The sequence below is a fragment of the Idiotropiscis lumnitzeri genome, chromosome 20 (genome assembly GCF_059441095.1).
Source record: "Idiotropiscis lumnitzeri isolate Australia: NSW breed Sydney's pygmy pipehorse chromosome 20, RoL_Ilum_1.0, whole genome shotgun sequence".
NCBI classification, from domain to species: Eukaryota; Metazoa; Chordata; class Actinopteri; order Syngnathiformes; family Syngnathidae; genus Idiotropiscis; species Idiotropiscis lumnitzeri.
This window is the reverse complement of record NC_142410.1, coordinates 10,677,546-10,703,192: the sequence shown is the minus strand read 5'-3', so window position 1 is coordinate 10,703,192 and position 25,647 is coordinate 10,677,546. Positions and strand designations below refer to the sequence as shown.

Here is a 25,647-nt window from a genome sequence, read left to right as displayed (position 1 = left end):
ACTGAAAGGGCAATAGCAATTCATTTTTTGTTGTTCCACAAAATCTTATGGCCTCAGCCATGTCAGACAACAAGACTGGCAAGTCTCGCTCACACTTGGTACACATAAAGGGAATTCATCTTCCAGACCACATCGCCAAAGGCTTGGACACCGTGTCCGCCTTCTGTCCTCATCCGTCGGACATTCTCGTTGTTGCTTACCCGAAATCAGGTTTGGATGACTTTTATGCTTCTTCTTGTGAACAATCTTTTTGGGCTTTCTGTGCCATTAGAATGTCAAAAAGTTTTTGAAAACTTATATATATATATATATACACACGTCTTATGGATTTGAATGAGTTTAAGTAAGTCATGTGTTCTTCTACCTTTGGGTGATAAGGCTCGACGTGGACCACAGAGATAGTTGACCAGCTTCTTCATAACAAAGATGTTGAGCGTTCCAGACGAGCCCCGTTAATCGACCGAACTGCTTTCCTCGAGGCTTCCAATCGTACACGGAGCCAATCAGGTGGGTACACCTCAAGTGGATCTCATTCAATTGTGCAGGTATTCCAAACGAAATGTCCAGTGAGTTTAAGCACCGTTTGCACTTAGCAACACGCAGTGCACAAGGAGTGAATCAATTCATTTCTATGCGGTATGAGGACAGAACACAGAGTCGCGTCCTCAAATTAAAAATGATTCAATTCAAGACCGGCGCGGTGGTAACATCCAATAGGAGAGAGGCTGACAAAGAGACTTAAGACCCTTCGATTTGCTGTACATCATCAGGTGTCGATCATCTCAACACAATGGATCCCCCAAGAACCATTAAGACACATCTGCCACTTCAACTGCTTCCAGTCGGCTTTTGGGAAAAAAAGTGCAAAGTAAGTTGACGCAGGCCAAGAACCTGCACGGATGGCAACTCAGAACCGCCTCTCATTTAACGACATGGCGTGTTTTAAAGATTATCTACGTTGCGCGCAATGCCAAGGACGTCATTGTGAGCTTCTACTACTTTCAACACATGAATTTGGTCGGCCTCGAGCCTGGAACCTGGCAGAGTTTCATCCACAGGTTCATGAATGGACAGTGTAAGTAAAGACATGAGGACTATTCCAGCAGGTCGGCGACTTTGTAAATGTTGTCTCCGCAGTGGGATGGGGCCTCTGGCACGATCACGTGAAAGGTTATTGGGAGGAACGAGAAAAGAGGAACATCCTTTGCGTCTTCTATGAAGACATGAAAGAGGTACTGATGTGATACCTCTCCCAAGTCATCCGGACTTCTCCGTGAATAAGCAGGATAACTGACTCCGTTTTTCTCTTTTTGTTCCCTCACCCAGAATCCTCGGCGTGAAGTGGAGAAAATCGCAAAGTACCTGGACTTGTCCCTCTCTGACGATGTCATCACCCGCATCGTGGAGCAGACGAAATTCAAGAAAATGAAGGAAAATCCGATGGCCAACTTCAGCTCATTACCGTCAGAGATTTACGATCAATCCATCTCCAAATTCATGAGAAAAGGTGATTAAACCTTTACGTTTCAACTGATGCTCACAATGGCGACAAATCACCCACTATCTTTAAAGTGGGGGCAAGGGGTGCGAGGCTACCAAATTTAGGCTCTTGGTCCTTCATATTTGTCAGCATATTGTTAAGAAATTGATGTTTCTTTTCCTTTTGTTTTGTCCGCAACAGGAGAAGTCGGTGACTGGAAAAATCATTTTACACCAGAGCAGTTGGCAGAGTTTGACGAGGACTATGAGAAGAAAATGAAGGAAGTCAACATTCCGTTCAGAGCACAGCTCTAAAATGTATCGCAGTGGTTCAATTGTAGTATGACATCACAGTCAAAGAAAATATTGTTTGTTTCAAGGTTGTGGGGATTCCGGGGAAACAAATCTACAGTCTGAAAATGAGATTGTTTTTTTTTTCGTTTTTTTAAAGCATATATTTACCTTATTAAAAAGACATTACAATTTTTCTGTTGCGTTTTTTTTTGGTGAAGGCTGGAACCGATTAATGGCATTACCATTCATTTCAATGGGGTAAGATGATTTGGATGCGAGTGCTTCAAGTTACACGTGTGGTCACAGAACGAATTAACCTTGTATCTCAAGGCATCACTGTGTTTTTCATCAAATAAATGGAATCAAACATCATTTGGTCAAGTTGTTATTGACTTAATTGATTTGGGTACAAAGGTATGTTTTGGGTGCAATTGTTAGGCTAATCAAAATTGATTTCATCTGACAGTTTAGGGTCGGAGTTACGGTCAGGAGCGAGGAAGTGAGCGGTTAGGAAGTTACTGTGAGGATTCAGCATAAAAGCAGTTAGACCAAAAGTGCCTCCAGGTTCCTCTTGATTACATTTTGGGCGTTGTGCTGTTGATCCAGCCTATTCATGAATGAATATCGAGCTAAAGCAACAAGAAACGTAAGGCAAATGTGGACAGATTCTGAGAGAGGAAAAATAAGATTCAGAACTACCCTACTGAAAGAGCTTCATTTTTTGTCGCTCCTCAAAACATTTTGACGGTCATGTCAGACGACCAGACTGTCATCCGCCGCTGCCTTCTTGCTCCAGTTCAAGGAATTCTTCTCGCAGATCACTTTGCCAAAGGCCTTGATGCCGCGTCCGCTTTCTGTCCTGATCCATCGGACATCCTCATTGCCTCCTACCCTAAATCAGGTTTGACTCACTTTCATGCTGCTTCTTGCGCTTCTTGGTCTGTTTGGCATCATGTGTCATTTCGATTTCGAACGATGTCATTCAGGGTAGCACATAGGTTCGAGGTTTGAATTTCAGACATTCCGGTGTGGAGTTTGCATGCTCTCTCTTCGCTGCATGAGCTTTCTCCTGGTACTCTTGTTGCAAAAAATAGATATAGATATTTAAATCATGCATTCTTGTATATTTTGGTGATAAGGGACGACATGGACACTGGAAATAGTTGACCTACTTCTTCATAACGGAGATGTTGAGAGCTGCAGACGAGCCCCAATTATGATCCGAACTCCTTTCCTTGAGGATGCTAGACAAATGTTCAATGCATCAGGTATTATTAAATAGTACCGGTATTTGAAATTGAAGTGTCCGGTTAGTGTAACACAGAGGCTGAAGAAAGACTGAAAAATAGTTTCAAAGGCCTATGCGACAAATAGTACAAAATAATTGATTTAAATCCTCAGGTCTGCAGCTTCTGAAGGAAATGGATCCCCCAAGAGTCATTAAGACACATCTGCCACTTCAGCTGGTTCCAGCCGGCTTTTGGGAAAACAAGTGCAAAGTAAGTTGAAGCGGCTAAGCACCCATAAGGATGACCACTCCAAACCGCCCCCTCATTTGATAATGTTTTAAAGACGATCTACGTTGCGCGCAATGCTAAGGACACAATCGTGAGCTACTACTACTTTCATCAAATGAATCTGACCGCTCCTGAGCCCGGGCCTTGGGAAGGATTTATCCACAAGTTCATGAGAGGAGAGTGTAAGTGCGAGTGACATGAGGACTGGTTGACCATTTGACTGACTTCCTGAATGTTGTCTCCGCAGTGGGATGGGGCTCCTGGTACGATCACGTGAAAGGTTACTGGAAGGAACGAGAAAAGAGGAACATCCTTTACCTCTTCTACGAAGACATGAAAGAGGTAGTGATTTAAGACCTCTTCCATGGCCATCGGGAGAGGAGCTGTGTCAGGACCTTTTCTCACCAGAACTGCGTCTTGGATCTTCTTGGGTTCTAATCTGAAGGAGATGCATGGCCGTCTAATAAGTGCAAACGTAAAAACGAATGAGGACATAATTGGCTCTATTATTTTCCTTTGTGTTCTCCTGGCCAGAATCCTAGGCGTGAAGTGGAGCGAATTATGAGGTACCTGGACTTGTCCCTTTCCGATGATGTCATCAGTCGGATTGTAGAGCTGACGACCTTTGAGAACATGAAGGAGAACCCAATGACCAACTACAACTTTCTTCCCAAAACGGTTTTGGACCATTCCATCTCCAGCTTCATGAGAAAAGGTAATTCAACACGAGTTCTATTATAGTTATTACAGCGGCCGCTAGAAGTTTTGGGAGTCACGCAAGCGCAACCCATGGGAAACAACGGCAAATGGAAAACATACCGATTCGTTGAAAAGTTAAGGAAGGAAATCATTAATTCGTATTGTCTGCAAAGCATTTTTGGGGTTAGCGACGTATAAAACCGATTCGCTAAAACAGCCCTTTTGATAGTGCTATTTGAATTCTGTTGGTACAAATGCATGTCAACGTCATCTAACAAACATCTCCTTTTTTTTTTTTTTTTTTTGTCCACAACAGGAAACGTTAGTGATTGGAAAAATCATTTTACACCTGAGCAGTCTGCAGAATTCGATGTGGACTACCAGAAGAAAATGAAGCAAGTCATCATACCGTTCAGAACACAGCTCTAAGAGGATGCAGAATTTCAACGGTTTCTTGTTGTTTTCAGTTATGTCCGTCTCATCCCCATCGCCAGAACCACCAGGCACAAACTTGAAATCCGTGCCTTATATGGTCAACTCATTTCACACTAAGCACCACTTTGGCTAATATTATACGATTCTTCAACGGAAAAGTAATCCAATGTCATGCAACACAACAATATCGACCAATATTAAGATTCTGATTGTACCTAAAAAGAGCTTCAGCCATTAATTGGTCGGCTGATTAATTGGGTTTGATTCTACTATAAATTCAGCTTGATCGACTAAATAGTGTAAAAGAAATAGAATGTAACATGCATTAAAAAAAAAATCACCTCAAGGTCTTTTGGTCATGCTTTCATTTGATGTGCCGCGTCCTTAACAGCATCATCTATGTACCTTTGCTCACTTCCACAGTTCTTCATTCTTCTATAAATAAGACACGGAGAGGTTACTTCTTTTGAGATGTTGAAGGGGTCAGAGGTAGGGAGGTCCACATGATTTTTTTTGTGCCAATTGATCATGGTTTTAATCATTTCCAATGGAGAGTTTGTAATCGGACCCTTTACTAACTCTTGTAGTACCATGTGGAGAACAGAAGGGGCCGTAGCCATATTATTCATTTAAATGTAGGCATTTTTCAAGTCGTCACTTATATCGTCATTGCTCCAAAATAAATAGATGGATAGAAAATAACTCATTTCAGTTTCCTGGCAAAAAAATATATCAATTGAGCTTGTTAGTGAAGAATGGGCCATCTTGGGTCATGTCCTCCCTCCAGGAATATTGAAATTTCAATGAATATTCCACGCATATCCGAGGGTGTGGCTACGTTGCTTAAATGTTTACAAGCTTTGGCAGATTCTCCTCATTACAATTTGGGCGTGCACACGTTGCTGTTGACAAAGCTTAACGGATTTTAAACTATTTAGAATACGCACATCCATATATTAGAAATATCTTTATACAGAACGACGGCAGTCAACGAGCTATTTTCTGTTCTTGCACGAAAACATATTGACCTGTGTCATGTCGAACAACCCGATTGACATCCAGCGCTCCGGTAAAAGGGATTCCTCTTCATGACCACACCGCCAAAGCTTTTGAGGACGCATCCGCTTTCTCTCCTGATCCGTCGGACCTCCTCATCGCCAGCTACCCGAAATCAGGTCTTGCTTTTTATTGTGTATTATGTCCATTTATTTAATTGACGTCAATCTAGTTTGGGATATTTAAGTCATGTGTTTGTCTACATTTGGCTGATAAAGGGACAACATGGATCCAGGAGATAGTTGACCTACTTCTTCATAACGGCGATTCTGAGAGTGCAAGACGCGCTTCAATAGTCAAGCGACATTCTTTCCTCGAGTCTTCCACTCAGCTGAGAAAACAATCAAGTAAGAAGCCCACAAATGGATCTCAGACGGTTCTGGTACGACATTTGAAGCGTCCTCTCAGCGCAGGACATTGACAGTTCAGACATGTTTGCTGTGAATGGTCAGGTCTCGATCAACTGAAGGAAATGGATCCACCAAGAGTCATTAAAACACATCTGCCGCTTCAGCTGCTTCCAGTCGGCTTTTGGGAAAACAAGTGCAAAGTAAGCTAGAGCGCTCGAGCACCTGCAATGATGACAACTCACAATCGGCCCTTATCTGTAATTAGATGTGTGATGCGTGTTTTGAAGACGATCTATATCGCACGCGAAGGACACCCTGGTGAGCAACTACCACTTTCTTCGCATGAGTTTGATCAGTCCTGAGCCGGGACCTTGGGAGGGATTCATCCACAAGTTCATGCATGGAGAATGTAAGAGCGAGTGACATGAGGACTGTTTTGACCATTTGACTGATTTCCTGAATGTTGTCTCCGCAGTGGGATGGGGCTCCTGGTACGATCACGTTGAAAGGTTACTGGGAGGAACGAGAAAAGAGGAACATCTTCTACCTCTTCTATGAAGACATGAAAGAGGTAATTATTTAATATCTCGCCCAAGTCACTTGCTCAAAGAGCTAGATGATGGTGCACCCTGGTGGGACAGGTCTGCGGGCTTCTTGTGCTCTCGAGAAGTTTGTTGCAGCATTTGCAATGGCATGTCAAGGTTCGCTTGCATCAACTGGGAGCGGAATCACTATTTGTGTCCTTGGTTTCTGGGTTGCAGGAGATGCAAGTCTCGACATAATTCCGCATTCATAATTGCTTCTATTTTTACTTTTGTGCGTGCCAAACCTCAGAATCCTTGGCGTGAAACTAAGCGAATCATGAAGTACCTGGATTTGTCCCTCTCTGATGATGTCATCAGCCGCATTGTGGAGCTGACGACCTTCGATAGCATGAAGGACAACCCGATGGTCAACTACAGCTTTGTTAGCAAAGAGATTTTTGATCAGTCCATTTCCAAATTCATGAGAAAAGGTCATTCAACCATTATTATTATTTTATTTTATTTTATTTTTTTCTTCTTCAACAAAGCAGAATCTAAAACCGGCACATCTCTTCCTTTTTATGTCCCCAAAAGGAGAAATCGGTGACTGGAAAAATCATTTTACGCCTGAGCAGTTGGCAGAGTTTGACGAGGACTATGAGAAGAAAATGAAGCAAGTCAACATACCGTTCAGAGCAGAGTTCTAACGGACTTTGCAGCGTTTCAGTTGCTGCTACTTGACTTTAATTATTGTTTAGTTGTTGCAACTGTAGTATAACATCAGAATGAAGCGAGGTGAAAATGCATTCTTGTCAAAAGCAAAACAAGAGCATAAAAAAAGAAAAAGTAAAAAATTGTACCATAAAGTCTAAGCTAGTAGCTAAGTTTGAGTCCTTCACCAACTATATTAAATAAATTGACATGATTGAACATTTTTTTCTGCATATTATTGAAATTATAAGTGGGTTTTTGAAATGATTAAAAAAAAAAATCAAATGTTTACACATTTTTTCTCTATGGGGATTTTTTTTCAGGGTCAATTTCAGCCCTAAGGTTTCCCACTTGAGCATAGGCTTCAGTTATTTTCTTCACATTTATCAGCATATATATATATATATATATATTATTTTCACTTACTTTTTTTTGTCCTCAAGAGGAGAAGTCTGTGATCAGATGTTTTTTTTACACCTGAGCAGTCAGCAGAGTTTAACAAGGACTACAAGAAGAAAATGAAGTAAGTCAGCATACATTCAGACTTTTTATAATTTCAATTGTTCAATTCTCTGTTGTTGATATGATTTCCTTTTTGAGACTTGTGTTGTGTTAATTAGGTGGGTCAACAAATACAATCAACCAGAGGGCACGTACGGATCAGGGGACTGTAATTCGAGCAAATTAACAAACATTTATGACATTTCTCACGGGCTAAAAGAGCAACTTTTCGCTTTTCACACAATCACAACGACGAGCATTTTGTTTGACGGAGTTTAGCTAGCAAGAATTAAAATGTCAAAATGGCGCTTAAAACCTTAAAATACATTACTGTATATTTATTCTTAATAGACACATATTTATCACTTAGGTTTGTAATAAAGGAAAGGGAATTTGTACTACACCTGAAGGGAGGGGGGCAGTATTATGTTGAAGGTTGACACGACGTTTCTGTAATATATTTAATAATCAAATATTCACTTGAACTGTTATACTAGCTTTACCACTTAGCCGCCGTCGTACTCTTAATTTCCTCCACCTGGCGCAATTACATTACCCAGGTCCCCTAAAGTGACACTGCCACCTATAGGTCACATTTGTCTTGGCAATTTCGTCCTCGTCAACGATGCAGTTTAATAAGCAGGAATAATCGCTTATTCATCAAAAGGTTCCGGCAGTAAAATATTTATTTTTATTCAATTTTAATTTAATTTGTGTTCTTATTACCTGCTTTTTTACAACTCCATCTGTTGTGAAATGGATCGCAGATCGAACTTTTTAGATAGTGGTTAGTAAACAAAAGTTGGACTGTTTTATATTAAGATTGAACCTCTGTTTATATATTTTGATAATTTGTGGGTGAAATGAATTGTTGAATACGTTCTCTCTGCGGTTTTGTCTTTAGTTTTATATTTTTGGCCAGATTAAATGTGCATTGTCTCTTTCTGGGAAACAGTCCATAGGTTACCCACCCGTATTCACTGTTGTCTGTCGAATTGATTTTACTCATGAGCAGTCAGCAGAGTTATAAAACGACTATGAGAGGAACGCAAGGTTCAGAAGAAAGCTGACAAAAGAGGACAACAGACACAAAGTGTGATTCTTCATTCATCAAATTTCAAAACAATCACATAAACATGTATCGGACTCCTTTCTCAAGCCACTTATTTAAATGGGTTAATACAAAAAAAAAAATCATTAATAATCAATAAAATATGCTCAGCAATACAGGTACACGAGATTGTCATCATCATTTTATTTCATCTCATCGCGTAAACAATATATAAGACCAAAAAGTGTTGAGACTGTGTGGACATGCCCAACATTGTGTCAAGAGACCACTGACTGCAGCGAGCCTGTTGAGTAGAAGCCCTGGCCGCTGGATGGATGTTGGCTTTTCATGCCCTTCATTAATGCAACCCTACAGCACACTGTGCAGAGCTCGCCTGAAGCAGAGCTCGCCTGCACGAGGCAGTAAAGACTAACAGAGTAAAAGTCATGAGCTGAAAAGTCTATCGTAGGAAAATGGACAGAGGACACAAAAACACAACAGCTGAGAATATCCAAGTTTAACAAAAAAGTCACTTTTAATACATCATTTCTTAGAATAAAATCTTAAATACTTTGATACTGAATTTGGAGGGACAGCTCCCTTTTTTTTTTTTTAATTTCAATCTCCTTCCTTATATAGAGGCTATTTTTATATAGATTTTTACACATTTTGTTGATTTTTTTTGCACATTTCCCTGTATTTTATCTTCTCGCCTCTGTTGGTTGGTTCAGTTGGGCCTTATGGTTGTGATGCTCCTTTCTCTCTCTCTCTCTCTTTCTCCCTCTCTTGCTCTTCAACTATTTCTATCCAACCCTTTTTAAGATCTCCTTCTTCTACATCTCTATTTAGCTTCTGTACCTGTCGAGAGAAAAGCATTCAGTCAAAACGGGGAAAAGAATTGATGTGCAAAACGAGCAAAAGCTTTGGAAACGTTTTTTGGGAAAGTTTTCCCCCCAAAAAACAAGAAAAAATATAAAAGCTTTAACCAATGCATTACAAGATTGGGCATCGATGTGAATTCCTTTTTTTTCTCCGCCACACGCTCAATCTAAGAAAAGCAAGCGACAAAACGTGTCATTAAGTGACACGTGAAGCGTTTCTGAAACAAATTAGGTTCATGATTCAAAATCATTGCGACTAGAGCCACTATTCCAATTCTAGTTTAGAAAGACGCAGAATATCTAGATAAAAAAAAAAACAAAAAAAAAACAATTGCAGTGGTACCTCAACCGAAGAGTGACAGGACTTTTTAGTGAATTTTTGGTTCTGAGTTACGAGCAAATATTTGCATTATCAGCTGCACGGTGGCAACAAAATTCATGCAATACTCACAGACACGTATTCTTTATCCCGTGCAAAAATGTCGAATCTTAATGCAGCTTATTCTTCCGCTATCATTTCATCATCAATCTACACAAGCCATCTGAGTCGTGGAACACATTCTCCTCGCAAGTCAAGGCACCACGGCAATAACAAGACAGAGCGAGCGTTGCGACCGAGCTCCTAATGCGGACATGAAGGACCTCCGATGCAAAAGCACAAAACTGAAACGAGCTGAACAAATCACGGAAACCAACACTCACCGATGTCACGTGACATCGGCGATGCGCACAAACGAACCGAATAAAAACAGGAGACCAACGACGAGAACACATGAGACAGAACAATCAACATGCGTGAAAACAACAAATGCTGGCAGTATTTGGAGATTTATATACCTTACTTTAGTTACAGACTAACGATGATGGTGGACTGAATTAGCCTGAAAATCAACAGAAAAGGTTAATGTGATAAATGAATGAAGGGTCAGAGGTATGAAAGGTATGATTGAACCTGGAGGATGGGATTACAATTTGTTAATGATGTTAAAATAAAAAAAATGTAAAAGAAATCATCTTCGTTATGTCGGAATGAGACGGAATGCACAAATACTTACACTCAACGTAGTTACGGGCGGCAAACTTCAACACCTCGTCAATCAAGATGACGGGGAAGGAAAGTTTAAGGACCATAAGCCACTGGTCTACATTCAGATGGGTCAACTTGAAGATCATCTGAGGGAGGGTGAAGGGTTTAAGAGTTAGTGACGCAATCCTTGGAGACTACACCTGGCGGAAACAGGACGTGTGTGCCACCGAGTGCCATCCAGAAGGAAGCCAAGCAAGACATCGGCGGCCTCGTCGAACAATCCGCGTCAACAAACTTACGGGCAGAGGGTCAACATAGATGATCATGAAGTGCAGGGACATGGAGAGGGTCATGGCAGCCAGAAGCCAGAAGTTGCTCCATGGAGGCATGCGGATCAGGGACTGGTTCTCAGACAAGCTGGACAAGAATGAAAAAGAATGGATCTACTTCCGAAGACCTGCGAGATTGTTTTTCACCCTTCTTCCGAATTTGTGGAAGTACCTGTTGAGAGCGTTGCACATCTCAATGGTGACCAGGACGGACAGAGCCATGGTCATGGGAGGAGAGGCCTCAAAGATTTCACACTCGACGCCGGCAAAGTCCTCATTCTCGTCATGGCATTGCATGAAATGGGACTGACAGGCGGAGAATCGGAGGTTAGACGCATCTGTGAACTTGGAGCCGTGCGATGATCGAGAGACAAACACTTACCAACTGGTGGTAGGTGACTCCGGGACCGGTGGAGTCATACAAGAACCACCAGGCGGCTCCACCGACGGTAGCAGCACCAACGTATCCTGCAGGAAGGCAGCAAGTGTGGATTAAAAAAAAAAAAAAAGAACAACAATAGACTGTGACGTTTATAAGCCACGTACCACCGATGGCCATGTATCTGAAGAACAGCCAGCCAGAGATCAGGGGCTCCTTGGGGGAACGAGGGGGCTTGCCCATGATGTCCAGATCAGGAGGATTGAAGCCCAGAGCGGTGGCGGGCAGACCGTCAGTCACCAGGTTGACCCAAAGGAGCTGCACGGGGATCAGTGCCTCGGGCAGACCCAAAGCGGCAGTCAGGAAGATACTGGCGAGACAAAAACGAAGCCATCAAGTATCGGACGGAATTGCAGACCTGAAGCTTGAGACATCGGCAGCGGCAAAAACTGATTTGGGTCTTTGGTCTATCTCCAAATCCCGTCAAGTTGTTTTATCTCGCTTACCAGACGACCTCACCCACGTTGGAGGAGATGAGGTAGCGAATGAACTGCTTCATGTTGTTGTAGATAGCTCTGCCCTCCTCAACAGCAGCCACGATGGAAGAGAAGTTGTCGTCAGCCAGGACCATCTCAGAGGCGGACTTGGCAACGGCAGTGCCAGAGCCCATGGCGATGCCAATCTCGGCCTTCTTCAGGGCGGGGGCATCGTTCACACCATCACCGGTCTACGGCGAGCACACAAGTCAGGGTTTGCCGTCTTGTTGGAGTTTATCGTGATCATCGTCGTCTTGGGTGGACTTCTTACCATGGCAGTAATGTCATCATAACCTTGCAGGAACTCAACAATCTTGGACTTGTGGGACGGCTCCACACGGGCAAAGCAGCAAGCTCTGCGGACAGCCTCGGACTGCTCGTAGCTGGGCAGGTCGTCAAACTCGCGTCCGGTGTAGGCCTTACTTTCCACATCCTCATCCTCACCGAAGATGCCGATGCGACGGCAGATGGCGATGGCCGTTCCCTTGTTGTCACCTGAAGATCGACGGGAACGGGTTTAGTCTGGGTCGCCCACGTAATATTGACAGACGATGCGACCGGCGACGGACCAGTGATCATGATGACGCGGATTCCGGCAGCTCTGCACAGCTCGATGGAGCCAGTCACCTCCTTACGAGGGGGATCCAGCATTCCCACGCAACCAACGAAGGTCAGGTCAGTCTGTGAAGAAAAAGTCCAGAGGTTGACGTTCGAACCGGGTTCACCCTCGGATTATATTTGCCTCGCAAGGTCATCAAGCTCTCACCTCGTAATCGGCAAACTTGGTGGAGTCCTCCAAGTTCATCTCCTCGGGCTTCAGAGGGTTGTCGCAGGTGGCCAGGGCCAAGCAACGAAGGGTGTCACGGCCAGTACCCCAGTCCCTGATAACGGTCATGATCTTCTCCCGAATGGCGTTGGTCAGGGGGACGCGGGTGGTGCCAACGCGCACGTACATGCACCTGTCGATCACGCCTTCGGGGGCACCCTGTGGTGTGGAGGCGGATTGTTCTCATGCGTGCGCTGAGCAAGTTGAAACGTTAGACTGACGAGAAAAGCACCGACCTTCACAAACATCTTGGCGCCGCCTTCACCTTTGGTGGGCGTGCAGTACACGGACATGGACTTCCTGTCACGAGAGAACTCCAGGGTGAAGTTCTTCCTCATGAGCTGCTTGACGACCTGGAGACCGAGAAATTGGGTTCACATCATATAGCGGAATATGAAGAGAATGAAAAAAAAAAAAAAGTGGGGAGGATCGTACAGAGCAGCAAGCGTTGGCCCTCTCAATTTTGGACAGGTTCTTCACGTGGGAGTTGAACACGTTCATCTTCTCAACCAGGCAGGACAGGGCGGTCTCGGTGGCCTCACCCACCTTCTCGTAGATCTTTTTAGACTGGGAAGACAGAAGGCAGCGATGAGTTTCATCTCAACTGTTCCACGTCCCGTACCTAAAACACGGGAAAGGCGGGCTTTACCTCGTTGTAGTCCAGAGATGAGTCGTTGCACAGGGCGCAGATGGTGGCGAGCTCCACAAGACCGTCGTAGGCGCTGCAGTTGGTCTTTGCGCCAGCCTGGGAACTGCACAACAAGGAAGGAATTGCGGAGAAGTCACCAATGTGTTTAATTGATAGTTTCTTGCATAATTCCATTTTGATTGTGGTGGTATTAAGAAGTGGATTAAGTCTCGGCCGAAGGCCCAGGCGCCGAATCCACGGCTCACCACTGACTTATCATATTGTGCAATCCAAGAAATCCTGGTTAAGATTCGAAAACTTACACCTCGCCCTCAGGGGTGTACTTGGATCCGGAGATATCAAAGGCGTCAAGGTCCACGTGGCTGCCCTCGACGTTCTTGACGATAAACATCTGCAGAGCGGGAAGTCGTCAGACATCACGTGGCGTCGTAAAGCAACTTGCTGAGGCCTCAACGACTGTTCCGGCGGACTCACCTTGGTCACGCACATCTGGTTGGTGGTGAGGGTGCCAGTCTTGTCGGAGCAGATGACAGACGTGCAGCCGAGGGTCTCCACAGAGGGGAGGCTTCTGACGATGGCGTTCTTTTTGGCCATACGGCGAGTTCCGAGGGCCAGGCAGGTGGTGATGACAGCGGGCAGACCTGAGATACGTTTTTTTGTTTTATTTTGGCCATGAACAGAAAACATTCCATTCAAGAGTAAAGGGGGGCCTCTCTTCCAAAATATAGATACATAATCATTTTTGAGGCCCAGTTTCAGGCTCGCTTGCTAGCAGCAAACCGGATGACAGACTTTCGTTGGTCTCACCCTCAGGGATGGCGGCCACAGCCAAGGCGACGGCGATCTTGAAGTAGTAGACGGCACCGCGGATCCAAGAACCTCCGTGGACGGGGTCGTTGAAGTGTCCGATGTTGATGGCCCAGACGGCGACGCAGATCAGCGAGATGACCTTGGACAGCTGCTCGCCGAACTCATCCAGCTTGGCCTGCAGAGGGGTCTTCTCCTGCTCGGTGGCTGCCATCTGGTCGCGGATCTTGCCGATCTCGGTGGAGACTCCGGTGGCTACGGCCACACCGACGGCCTTGCCGGCGGCGATGTTGGTGCCCTACGGTGCAGAAGAGGAGGAGAAGATGACGCTGAGGACTACGCAGAAGGGACGGAAGAAACGAAGGCGGTGGGAGGTAGCTTACAGAGAAAAGCATGTTCTTCTTGTCCTGGTTGACGGCTCTCAGGTCAGGGACGGACTCTGTGTGCTTGATCACACTGACGGATTCACCTGACGGACGCAGTGGATATTTGCTATAAAACCGACCAATAGATTTTTGCTCCATTTTGGTCCATTTTAGTACGATGCACAGAATACACACTAGTCTTTAGGGGGGAACTTCATTTCTATGTCCAACTCGTACTTTTTGTAAACGTTACAGCGCGTTTTGTGAAAAGCGTCGGAACAGGTTTGCCGTCAGCTTACCAGTGAGGATGGACTGGTCAACACGAAGGGTGGTGGACTTGATGGAAACCAGTCTGATGTCAGCGGGGACTTTGTCACCAACTGGGGATCAAAAACAATCGAAAGCGTTCACATCGGCGAACCTCGTTACATTTGCCATGAGGGTACAAAACAGGAATGGGACACTTCATTAGGTACACTTGCAAAATCCACAATCTATGCTCTGATCATTTATGACCGATGCGGCTCAAAAAAAGTCTGTCCTCGAATTAGCTGTTTGTTAAACATTGCTTAAAAACATTCTCAAATATGTCGACGATTTTATTGGATCGCCCAAGTGTCCCTAAAGTGTCTCGGCACTCTGGCGACATAAATATGATGACCTTCGGCAGGAACATTAATTACTTTCACACCCCATAATATTCAAGTGACTGTAAGGGAGACCCTCGCAGCATTTCTATACTTGATCCATGGATTTCATAAGAGTGCGGAGGGTAAAGCGATGCCGGGTGAGAATGAAGCACGTTTTTTTTTTTTTTTTTGGGGTCGTCAGCCAGAAGGGCAACAGGTGTACATGGACAAGGGAGGGGAGAAGAGGTGCGGCAGGTGCGAGCCAGGGTATTTATACTTTGTGATTTTGTTTTTGCGCCACTCAGCATGTTTTCACAGCTTGGCATTGCCTAAAAAAAGAAATCAACGTTCGCCTTGCATGTGTTGATGCACACGTCTTGAAGTGCACTTGCGCAATCGAATAAAGTCCGATACACACGTTTAAAAATAAAAAATGTGTATTTTTTGGGAGCTGTTTCAAAAATGTGGACACCACGATCAAAATGACACGGCGAGCTGACGGTCACTGACAGCCCAATTCAATCATTTCCTGTCGCTGAGTGGTTGGGAATTAAAAAAAAAAAAAAAAAAAGGTTTTCAACAATATTTGCCAAAAGGAAGGTGATGGCCTCTTACCAGACACCTCCACGATGTCACCAGGGACAATTTCTCTGGCCTTGATCCTCTGCACGCTCTTTCTGTCAGAACGGTAGACTTTGCCCATCTCAGGCTCGTACTCCTTGAGAGCCTCGATGGCATCCTCAGCATTACGCTCCTGCGCACACAAAAGCACATTTTTTTTCTCAGGAGGTTGTTGTGGGAATCCAACGCGGCTGCGTCGGATATAAACAAAGAAGCGGGTCCCACGCGTGCTTTTATCGCGTGCCTCGGCCACGCAATGTTCGGCGGCTGACAATGAAGAATGATAAATGCTCTCATTCAGAAAAAAGCCTTGGTATGGCTGTGATGACGTTCCGCCACGGACAAATGCCTGACGGCGCTGCCAAGCGCTTAACGGCGTGCCTGCTGAGGCGTTTGAATAGCACAACAATTGGAATCGGACAATACCTGCTTGGATAACATCTGACATACGCACGGCAGGCTTAACGGATTTATTAGCGCACCTGTTTGGGAAGAGACCAGACCAGCAACATTGGTGCTTTAATGCTGACTTTTCAATTGATGTGGATTCGGAATTTTGAGTGAGTTGCCGTTCCATTCAGGAATGCAAGAAAATTTCGATTTGACATATTAAGTCATGTTTTTTGGGAAACAAAAATTTGAAGATTCCGGGGCAAGAATTTTAACATAAAATTAATTAATTAAAAACATCTCATGAAATAAAGTTAGCTTTTATTGATATTTGTGTGTGGTATTCGAGTGCATCTGTTCATCAATGCACAGCGCAGGGAAGTACTCAAGTACAAATACTTTGTTACAGCGTTTAAAGACATTTTTCTGCACTTTATTTGAATCTGTATTTTTCTAACCTTTACCTCTTACTTTTTTTTTTTTTTTTTACTTCTTACTTTGTCAAAGTAGGCAGGTTACAATATGACGTTTAAAAAAACAAAACAAAAAAAAAAAAAAACCAACTAAATAATAATGAGAAAATAGTAAAAAAAAAATAAAATAGTGAAACGTAATTTCGGTTGATTCAAATCTTGGGTACAAAAATATATTTAAAAAACAAAACAAAAATAAAATTATTATTTTTTTCCTTTGTAAATAGGTACATATCACAATCAGTACTTTAATTAAGCAAATTAATTGACTAAGTGCACTTTTGCCGTCTGTGCCAGTTTGTGGCATATAAAGTGACATGTGTGACATTGTTTACGTATGTTGTGCTAAATGGTGCAAGACCACCACCGTCCCAAGCAGCCAAAAGCTATTTTGAGCATCGCCGCTGTAAAAGTAAGAACGTTCCAGTTGGGCATGAAGCGGAGGTAACCGGAGAGCGGTGCGGATTCTGACATCACCGTAACGGGATAGACGTGTTATTGCCCATTCTGCCAGGCACCTACACCGCCCCCCCCCTCGTCCGTACATCGCACTGACCTGCCACACTCCGACCACAGCATTAGCGATGAGGATGAGGAGGATGACGAAGGGCTCCACGAATGCGGTGACAGTCTCCTCGCCTTCCTCGAACCAAGCCAGAACCTTGTAGGAAAAAGAGAGCGTCAGTTGTAATTGAGTGAGGGTGCTCAAACTGAGGGTGAGGTGTGCAAAGTGGCTCTCAATTAAGGCCAATAAAATGCAGCGAGCGATTCTATTTAGATTAGGGGAGTGCGAACTCCAAGTCATTTATGGCCCAATTTTTTTATACAGTCTGGAGAAAAGTTAAAAATGCTGAAAGAGTTTTCGATTTTGTAAAAAGTAAAAGAGTTGTACTTTATACCACGGTATAAAAAAAATGCCGAAAATCGTATGTAAACTAAAATAAAAATTTTCATTCAAATGTGTCGCATATTTTTTGGGGGAATGTTACAATAGAAGTAACACGGATATTTACTGAAATGACATTTTGATTATATTTGATTATTATTTTTATTAGACAAAAAAAGTCACCAAGTTGAGTTTTAGACTTAGATTTATTTTTTTATGAACAATTGTTGAACTGTTTAGCATACTGAATAAATTCGAAATTTGATGTTCAGAAAATTCCACATTATAAATTATAATTCAAACATCGATGGCGGCGATAAGCTTCCACAAGGTCCCCTCTTCTTTCCTTTCATTTTTTATGTGGCCCTCAATGAAAATAGTTTGGACCTCCCCAGTGTAAAATGTCCATGTGATTTACAGAGAGGAAATTACTGCACTCAAGTAATGATTGTGATTACTAGTAGTGTAATAAACATGTAATAAATGAGTCGTAAAAAGGACACATTATCATCATATGGCAGGTGGAGACATGAAATAATTAGGTGACATCACCGTTATTAATTGGATCTGGACGTCCTTGTAACTTAGAGCCCATCGTTCCTTCCTTGAGTCCTGACCTTTCCCGAAGGATTCAGTTTCTCTCCTCAGCTTCGGCCTGCCCTTAAAATAAACCCCCACCACCCCAACACACCCCTTGTCCCTCCCTCAGCTCCCCCTCTTCACTTTCATGACCCCCTCAACCCTCCCCTCTCGCCCCTCAATATTCGCCTTCTAAGGCCATCATGACAGCTGGCGACGAAAGCTGCCTGCCGGAATTAATACACCTCCTCCTACGACACGCAATTTGTCTCAAGTTGTCATCTTCCGAAATACACTGAGAGGTCTTGGAAGACGAACCCGAGAGGGTGGGGTGAGAGGAGGGAGGGGGTTGGGGGGTAGTGTTCTCGGGTGTGGGGGTCCAAGAAGTCTTGACAGGACTTGTTGTCCCTCACACCAGCGGCGTTTTAGAATCTGGATTTCAAGAGGTCAGAGTGCCCGCTCGGTGTTTACTTACAAAAGAGATGCAGGCGGCCAGCAGCAGGATTCGGACCAGCAAGTCCTCAAACTGCTCAACGATCAGCTCCCAGATGCTCTTGCCTGAGATGTGAGAGGAGAAATCCAGCCTGGGTTTGCACATCAAAATCTAACGAAGAAAACGTTTGTTTGACATGCAGAAGTGTGAGGATCGGGGCGATCGGACTCTTCTTGTGAAGACGTAATCCGAAAAAACGAAAAGACTCTTCAGTTCTAAATCTTAAGCGTGGAGTCTTTGGTTTTACGATAAAGGAAACCTATTGATCCAAAATAAGTTCAGTTTTAGATTTAAAGAGTGAAAGTTTTAGAAGTGGAGAACCAGAGGTTTCACACGCCATGTTGTAGATTTGAAGGGCAAAATCTCTGGTTTTCTAACTGATCTTCAGGATCAATGGGGAGACTCCACATTTAAAATTCGGACCTCAAGATGCCCTTTTTGGAATGAAGGTCAAATATCTTAACCAATCAAGAAGAGTCCAATTGCCCTGATTCTATCATTGGGAATCTCCTCGGACAAGTAACGATGAATGTCACTTGAGTGCTACTGAGAGGTGTTTTGAGAGTGTGCTTTTAAACACTTACCCTCCTCAGCGGGCAGCTCTGGAGGGGAGAAACAAACAAAAAAAAAAGTTCAGTGATTCCTCTTAATGAGGCTAATGCCATACAATGTTTTGCTGATTCCAAAGAATAAAACAAGCAGTGCACGATAATTAGTCATCGATCATGTTCGATATCATTTAACCCGAAGCCATCCAAGGGCCGCCCCTTTGAACCCGGCCTAAAATAATCCGAGCTCCCCGGCCCATATATCAGCCAGGAAGCTTCTTGAGCCTGTCACCTGTCTCTCTCGCTCTCCAGCCATCTTCTTTGGCTATCTTTAAATAGCCCCTCAAAGCCCTCAAAGATCTCCGCTTCTCAATGTCTCGCTGCGTGTCAAGCAGCTGTCGCAAGGCCTCGCTAAAAAAGCCCTCGCCATGCAAGCCGAGACTCCCCCCCACCCCACCACCTCTACTCTTGCACAAGCCGACGCAGTCTTACCGTTGAAGCCATACTTGTCCAGATTCTTCTTGAACTGGTCTGGGGTCAGACCCGAGTGCTCGTTCACGCCGAAGTAAGCCAGGCATTCTGCCGGGACCTTGCTGTGTGCGTTCTCCATCCTGTTGGGATAGATAAGGGACGGGCCGTACGACGGTTCCTGTCCGCGCTCTCTTGTTGGGTCTACTCGTCTACAAGTGTGTGCACCCTTGATCCACCACCCTCGCCCTTAAGTGGCACCCTCCGCGATTCAGGAGTGCTGGTCTGACAGAAAGAGCGAATAAGTGCATACTTGCGCAGGGTTTTATACCACCTAAGGGGTCTCGGGATTGGTGGATACCCCCCGCCGGCACACGCCTTCGCATACCAACATAGGGGGCGCACATGGCGATTGGGAGGGCTCGCGACGGGGAGGGGTGTGGCGTGAGGTGGAGCGATGAGGAGGTGAGACAGGAACAAGGGGTACAAGGAGACTTGGATTTTGGGAAAGGAGGTGAAGCGGCGGCGGTGGGTTGGAGGGGGGGGGGTGTCACCGCAGATGAAAATGGGATCTGTTTTTGGAACATGCATGGTCAGTGGAATAAGACGAAGAGAGAAGGTGAGAGAGCGACGCAGGGGATCATGCAGCAGGAGTTTTTTTTTTTTTTTTTCCCCGGGGTGGTGGGTTGGGGGGGGCGGCGTTCATTGAGTGACAGCTCAACTGGTTTCTGCTGAGGAAGTCGGGGGAGAATGGAGACATGTTAAGGACAAAACGTGGGGATGCATGAACCTAAAACTTCTACGGCATCCGAAGGGACATATTTTTCCGGAGGAAAAAAAAATCTCATGGCATCAAAATGTCACAAATTGTTACAAATTTGGGAATTTCAGGATCTTTCGCATTTAATTGGACTCTCTTTAATCTGTTCAACAGGCCTCTTTGATCCCGGTCTTTGCTTTATCCGCCTAACTTTTTATGAGCAATGTATTAACTGCAATGAAAAATAATGTCGTGCAAGTTCACTCACAACTGAATTAAATGTGAAACGTGAGTCTGTTCAGTTGAACACACGCCATCCGGGTGTTTGAACGGCAACACGTGCTGCCACCTAGTGGACGAACATTTGAAAGTGAAAGTGGATAACCGCCCGCAGTGCTCCGGATGATCTCGTAACACACTGGTTGAGATTCACTCATTTACGGCGACAATTTGGAGGTTTTTTGCACTTTTAAAACCTTGCAGTGTCCCTTTGATATTTAGAGTGAACAGATTCACGAACGCAATGAAAATGTTCCGCAAGAGCTCAGTGGGTGTGCTTTCAAACAATTCAATTTGACGAACAGGTTTTTCTCAGTCACTTTGGTACATCTCTCAGATCTAAATTTAAATTTGCAAAGCAGTAAAAAGTGAAAAATAGTTTGTTTGTAATTTTATGTGCCCAAGTTATGCAATGATGTGAAAAATGAAGTTATAATTTGCAGGAAAAAAAACCTTTAATAGGCTTGATTTCAAGCAATCATCGATTAATTCTAGGAAAATATTACAAAAAGCAGAAAAAAATTATTTCACTTCCGGTATTTCGCAGAAAATACAATTAATCTGCGCATACACCTGCTGCTAACAGAATAACATCATTCTTGTAAAATTGAAGAGAAAATGTGTCTTTACTGCGATAATAAATGTGAGTGATAGATGTAAAGGATTAGCGATTAACATTTTTGGCAATTTAGCTAGCTAGCAAGATAGGTTGAGAGTGCAGGTGTCCTGTGTGACGATTGCACTGGCGGAGGGAAAAGCGGATGAAAAGTTGATTTATTATTTGTTTAAACAGCACTAAAGTGTCGTAAACAGGTGGGCGGGGGGCTCGTTCGGGTGTCATCAAGACATCAGATGTCACACCTCACACTTGTCCAGCTTCTTTTTTTGTCTTATTGCAGTTTAGGATAACCTTGGTTCAGATATTCAGGCCGCTGAAAAGCAAATATTTCCAAAAGATAGTCGAATAATTCTTGTAAAGTTAAATCAAATTGAATTGTATTTGAATATTATTAGCATGATGCTAATTACAATTACAAGCTAGCTGCATTAGCTGCTATGCTAACTTGTCAGAAACTTAGCTATAGCATGAAGAAAAGTTTTGATGACTTTCTTTGAGATTGCTTTTTTTTAAAAAAATAAATGAAAAATTTCTTGGGTGCGCAAAACAGACTTTAGTACAATTTCAAGTTGTATTTTTCTCATTTGTTATTATGCGTCATTCCATTTTACACCTCAGTGAGTGACAAATGATTGCGTGAAGGGCCGATGTCGCCTTTTAGGACTGATAAAGACTCTCCGCGCAGCCTTGAATTCTACACCGGGCTTATTTTGAAATGTTATTCGAGCTATGTGCGCTATTGACGTTATACACGCTTTTAACAGTTTAAAAAGACGCCGCCGTGTCATTTGTTGCCGCATCAATAAACGCCCACTTACAATACATGACGCAAGCATTATGTAGCCAGAGATAGATGAAAAAAATCTCCCAAATTGAACATTATGTAGACAGGCAGATAAGATTGATACTTTAATAATCATGTAGATAGCTACATGATTATTAGCTAGCTGGATATAAGTTAGCTAGTTAGCTAGCTGGATATAGCCTGTAAATCATAAATGAATGTACACGATAATATTGTTTCAAATGCATTTCTGATAACAATTTGAGATCTATAGTCCACGTGTGTCGGGGCTAGAACTGAACTGGTTGGTCTTCAGCTGTTGTACAAGCGTTCTGACCTCTGAGATTTTGAGGGAGACTGCGATTGGGGTCGGCCTGTCAGTGTCTCCCTCAGGGCGGCGCAGTGACATTTAACTCAATATCCCAGAAGGATAGTATTTCCCTACCCCCCTTACGTGTCTCCCCCGCACCCTCCTTCCATCTTCAAGCCGCGACACGGTGCAAGCTGGGACACCCGCGGGGTGCGCAACATGCCAGCACATCTTGCCAGGTCTGAGGGATTACCGTGCGCCACTTTAACCCTAAACGCCAACCGCTCGCAGCCCTTCCATCATTTGTGAACACTATCCGTGTTGCCAATTCTCAACAAGTGTTAAGTAGTGCGGGTGGTTGCGCGAGGTGGGGTTAGCGAAGGGGGCGCAGCTGCATGCGCGTCGGGGTTACGCAACTGAAGAGCATCTCTGCTGACTTGCACAAGCAAAATGAGACGGACAAGGAGACACTTTCAAACGCTATGGAGACACACTGAGGTTGCAAAAGCTGGACTTGAGCAGCGTTGAGGAGGAACAAGGGCAGGCGTCCCACTCATGACTACATTCGGCGCGTTGGTGAGTTAGCCTAGTGGGAACCGTCAGGGGCAAGTGTGGCTTTTCATGTTCCCAGTACACCAAGCAAAGCCGTCAAGGAGTTTGGTGAGCGAGAACTTGAGATCGCTGACCTACATAACCGAACCTCAAATCCATTACACATTTAAGTTGGACTTGAACATGAGATTGTGAGCCACGCAGGGCCCGACAGACCTCAAATTTCTCAGGTTAGGGTCGTCAGGAGACGACGACTATACATTTTTTCTATTAACTTGGTTAATTCGATCGCAGTGTTGGTCAGGCAGAAAAAAAATTGAAAGGAAGGAAGAATGAAAACTGGAGAGGACGGAAGGGCCTAAAGGAAAGAAGACGTGACGAAAGAGAGGGAGGGAGATTTCGGAAAGAAGGATGTAAAATAAAATAGGACTGGACGGAAGGATGAGGAAAAGAAAGGAAGCAAGACGGGAGATCAACAGTCCACAAAATCGTCCGGCGGAGAGTTGGCCGCGGCAAAAGTTGAATTGAAAGACACGCGCGTTATTGACAGTGAGGACATAATTAGTAGCGGGCAGTTAGGCAATGGATAAAGGAGCGACAACGTCCGTGTTAGCCGCGTACTTTTTACAGCATTAGCTAATCGTAATAATAGAAGTGGCAGCTGAGTCCGTGAATCCAGGATTCCTCGGCAGATATAAATAGAGCAGGTGACACTGTGCTGCTGGGCATGGCACCACGGCAGCTTTGCACACTTTGGACTTTTTAATACAAACGGAGTACAACTATTAGGAGAAATTGAAACCACCCCAAAAAAAAAAAAAAAAAGTTCAACAAACTGGCCTTTCAGGTGAACTTAATTTGCGCTATAAATGTCATCTTGACATCCAACATTATTTTAGTCAATTTAGCACAACTATGTTTTTCACCAAGAAGCTGCACAGCAAAATTCATACATTTTTTTTTTCATTTTTCCGCCTCCAGAAAATGACTGCTGTCGTTCCAAACTTTTATGGACATGCTTGGCCATGATTATTGTTAATAGATTTTCAGTAATTGGTAAATTTGTATCCAACAGCACAAGAGTTGGATTAAGCGAAGCTCGATTGGTCATGCCTGGAGGAGGAGACACAGAATAACACAACTGTTCTTTTAAAAAAAAAAAGCAGAATTGCGAGGCAAGCAAGCAAACAATTCCTGGGAACCGGTTCTGGAAAATAACCGGTTTTCGATTCTCATTCCCAGTTGGGAGTCCAGAATGTAATATTTGCAGGATTGAGGTGACTACATTGGACCCCAGGGGTGCCCTCAGGTTGTTCACACCATTCCTCACACTTAAGGCTGCAATATAGAAGACGCTGGGGAGATGGCGGGAAAGCCACACGGGCGCTTGAAAGCAACATGACACATCAGAACAAAATAAGCTTAAAAAAAATATAAAATGGCGCACCTATTAGCATTTTCCTTTTTTTCCCCATCCATCTATTTTCTATATAGTTTATCTCACTTTATCTCACAGGTGAGATGGAAGGTTCATGAGCTTTTCCAGCTACTCATTAGCGTTAGCATGAAGCTAGCTGATTTTAAGGCACAGTTATCGTTTAAAAACAATGTATAAATCTTATTTGTATAAGTTTTTGTATCTCAAGGCATCACTGCAAATAAAATACCTGTCTCAATAACTTAGCATGAACATTACTCCTCAGAACACAAAATAGTTGCCCTCTTTTTTGATAGCTTTACATGCTATATTGCTAGTACAAAAAATATGGAAAAAGAAAAAATGTTGCATGCTGGCGTTTAAGAGTTGTTTGCGTGACAATTATGCTATTAAAATATGTTAGCAATTTAAACTAACGAAAAATGCTAAAATAGCTCAAGCTAACGCTAACAAAATGTACACTATATCTTTAGGTTTTTCTAAAATGGGTAAAAAAATAATAATGACATTTGTTCTGACTTTTATGCAACATTTTATTTTTATTAGCTTCTCCACCAAGCCGCCGCTGTCTTTTTAACCATTACATTTCATTACGTGCATGCGTCACATTATATTTCGAATAGAAAGATCCAGTTGCAGACAGCATGTGGGATTGCAGGAGCGTAAACAAAATCCTTCTCCAGTTTCGCGATACCGCTCGTAAAATGAGGAAGGCCGCTCGATGGATCGCATACCGGGATGCGTGTACAGTATTACGATCTGCCGCGGACGGTGGTTAACAGCCATTGGACACTTCATTAGGTACACACGGACTGTCTAATGAAATCCAAAGAGCTGTCAGCGGGATAGAAAATAGATTGTTCTTTAATTTAAATTATGGATGTTCAATTTTTATTTTATTTTTAAAGAGGGGTACAAAAAGTCGACAACCTGTTCCAGTGCCAGTTTTTTTTGTGAAATAAAAATGAGACACAGATAAAGCATTTCAAAACAACAATAACCTGTACACCTTTAAAGGAATTGAAAACAAGATGTTGCAAAAGTGTGCACACCCTGTCTCAACTGTGGAGGTGGTGTCGCCCACAATTAATTAAAAGGAAAAAAAGCGAGCGAAATATCCCGTGACATTTGTAACGTTCTTAAATATATATTTTTTCCCTTTTAAAAAAAGTTACGGGTATTCATTAAACTGTCACCTCATTGGTCCATTTGGAAGGCTATACGATGGACGCTCGGAGCGTCTTGGAAAAGGGTGTCGATGACAGCAAGACGAATGAATGCATAGAGACGAACAAATGCCCAAGAAGGAAACAGGATCCTTTTTTTTTTTTTGAGGGAGATAAAAATAGAATGCGTGATGTTCAAAAGACACACCTTCCTCCAACAAATCAAGACACGGCAC

At 43.6% G+C, this 25,647-nt stretch overlaps 3 protein-coding genes and 1 pseudogene across 3 annotated transcripts; 3 read left to right on the top strand and 1 right to left on the bottom strand.

Moving 5' to 3' along the window:
- The first annotated feature begins 59 nt into the window (after nt 1–59).
- Nucleotides 60–1,804, top strand: LOC148317683 (sulfotransferase 1 family member D1-like). Its single transcript, XM_088284582.1, has 7 exons — nt 60–210; nt 379–507; nt 771–868; nt 949–1,075; nt 1,138–1,232; nt 1,327–1,507; nt 1,682–1,804. Exons 1-7 carry the CDS (start codon nt 60–62, stop codon nt 1,792–1,794), a joined length of 894 nt encoding a protein of 297 aa, XP_088140708.1. The 3' UTR covers nt 1,795–1,804.
- Nucleotides 1,805–2,466: 662 nt separating this feature from the next.
- LOC148317682 (sulfotransferase 1B1-like) lies at nt 2,467–4,450 on the top strand. Its single transcript, XM_088284065.1, has 7 exons — nt 2,467–2,674; nt 2,913–3,041; nt 3,175–3,272; nt 3,346–3,472; nt 3,538–3,632; nt 3,825–4,005; nt 4,306–4,450. The coding sequence occupies exons 1-7, from the start codon at nt 2,524–2,526 to the stop codon at nt 4,416–4,418; spliced, it is 894 nt and encodes a 297-aa protein (XP_088140191.1). The 5' UTR covers nt 2,467–2,523; the 3' UTR covers nt 4,419–4,450.
- A 445-nt stretch (nt 4,451–4,895) lies between these two features.
- Nucleotides 4,896–7,061, top strand: LOC148317681 (sulfotransferase 1C2-like; annotated as a pseudogene).
- A 1,738-nt stretch (nt 7,062–8,799) lies between these two features.
- atp2a1l (ATPase sarcoplasmic/endoplasmic reticulum Ca2+ transporting 1, like) lies at nt 8,800–19,886 on the bottom strand. The gene is made up of 23 exons (XM_088284311.1): nt 19,528–19,886; nt 19,072–19,089; nt 18,470–18,552; nt 17,086–17,190; nt 15,661–15,799; nt 14,716–14,796; nt 14,435–14,520; nt 14,052–14,349; nt 13,719–13,885; nt 13,547–13,635; nt 13,245–13,347; nt 13,031–13,162; nt 12,832–12,948; nt 12,536–12,754; nt 12,339–12,450; nt 12,041–12,264; nt 11,740–11,960; nt 11,401–11,603; nt 11,237–11,322; nt 11,027–11,160; nt 10,825–10,942; nt 10,554–10,671; nt 8,800–9,475 (listed from the first exon to the last, which is right to left on the bottom strand). The coding sequence occupies exons 1-23, from the start codon at nt 19,643–19,645 to the stop codon at nt 9,459–9,461; spliced, it is 2,988 nt and encodes a 995-aa protein (XP_088140437.1). The 5' UTR covers nt 19,646–19,886; the 3' UTR covers nt 8,800–9,458.
- Nucleotides 19,887–25,647: the final 5,761 nt, after the last annotated feature.

Coding starts and splice junctions, on each gene's coding strand:
- LOC148317682 (XM_088284065.1), top strand. CDS start 2,524: ATGTCAGACGACCAGACTGTCATCCGCCGCTGCCTTCTTGCTCCAGTT. Junction 3,273..3,345: donor TTTGGGAAAACAAGTGCAAA/GTAAGTTGAAGC, acceptor AATGTTTTAAAG/ACGATCTACGTTGCGCGCAA. Junction 3,633..3,824: donor TCTACGAAGACATGAAAGAG/GTAGTGATTTAA, acceptor TCTCCTGGCCAG/AATCCTAGGCGTGAAGTGGA.
- atp2a1l (XM_088284311.1), bottom strand. CDS start 19,645: ATGGAGAACGCACACAGCAAGGTCCCGGCAGAATGCCTGGCTTACTTC. Junction 17,191..18,469: donor TGGCCGCCTGCATCTCTTTT/GTAAGTAAACAC, acceptor TTTTCCTACAAG/GTTCTGGCTTGGTTCGAGGA. Junction 15,800..17,085: donor CTGTGGTCGGAGTGTGGCAG/GTCAGTGCGATG, acceptor TTGTGTGCGCAG/GAGCGTAATGCTGAGGATGC.
- LOC148317683 (XM_088284582.1), top strand. CDS start 60: ATGTCAGACAACAAGACTGGCAAGTCTCGCTCACACTTGGTACACATA. Junction 508..770: donor TCGTACACGGAGCCAATCAG/GTGGGTACACCT, acceptor GTACATCATCAG/GTGTCGATCATCTCAACACA. Junction 1,233..1,326: donor TCTATGAAGACATGAAAGAG/GTACTGATGTGA, acceptor TCCCTCACCCAG/AATCCTCGGCGTGAAGTGGA.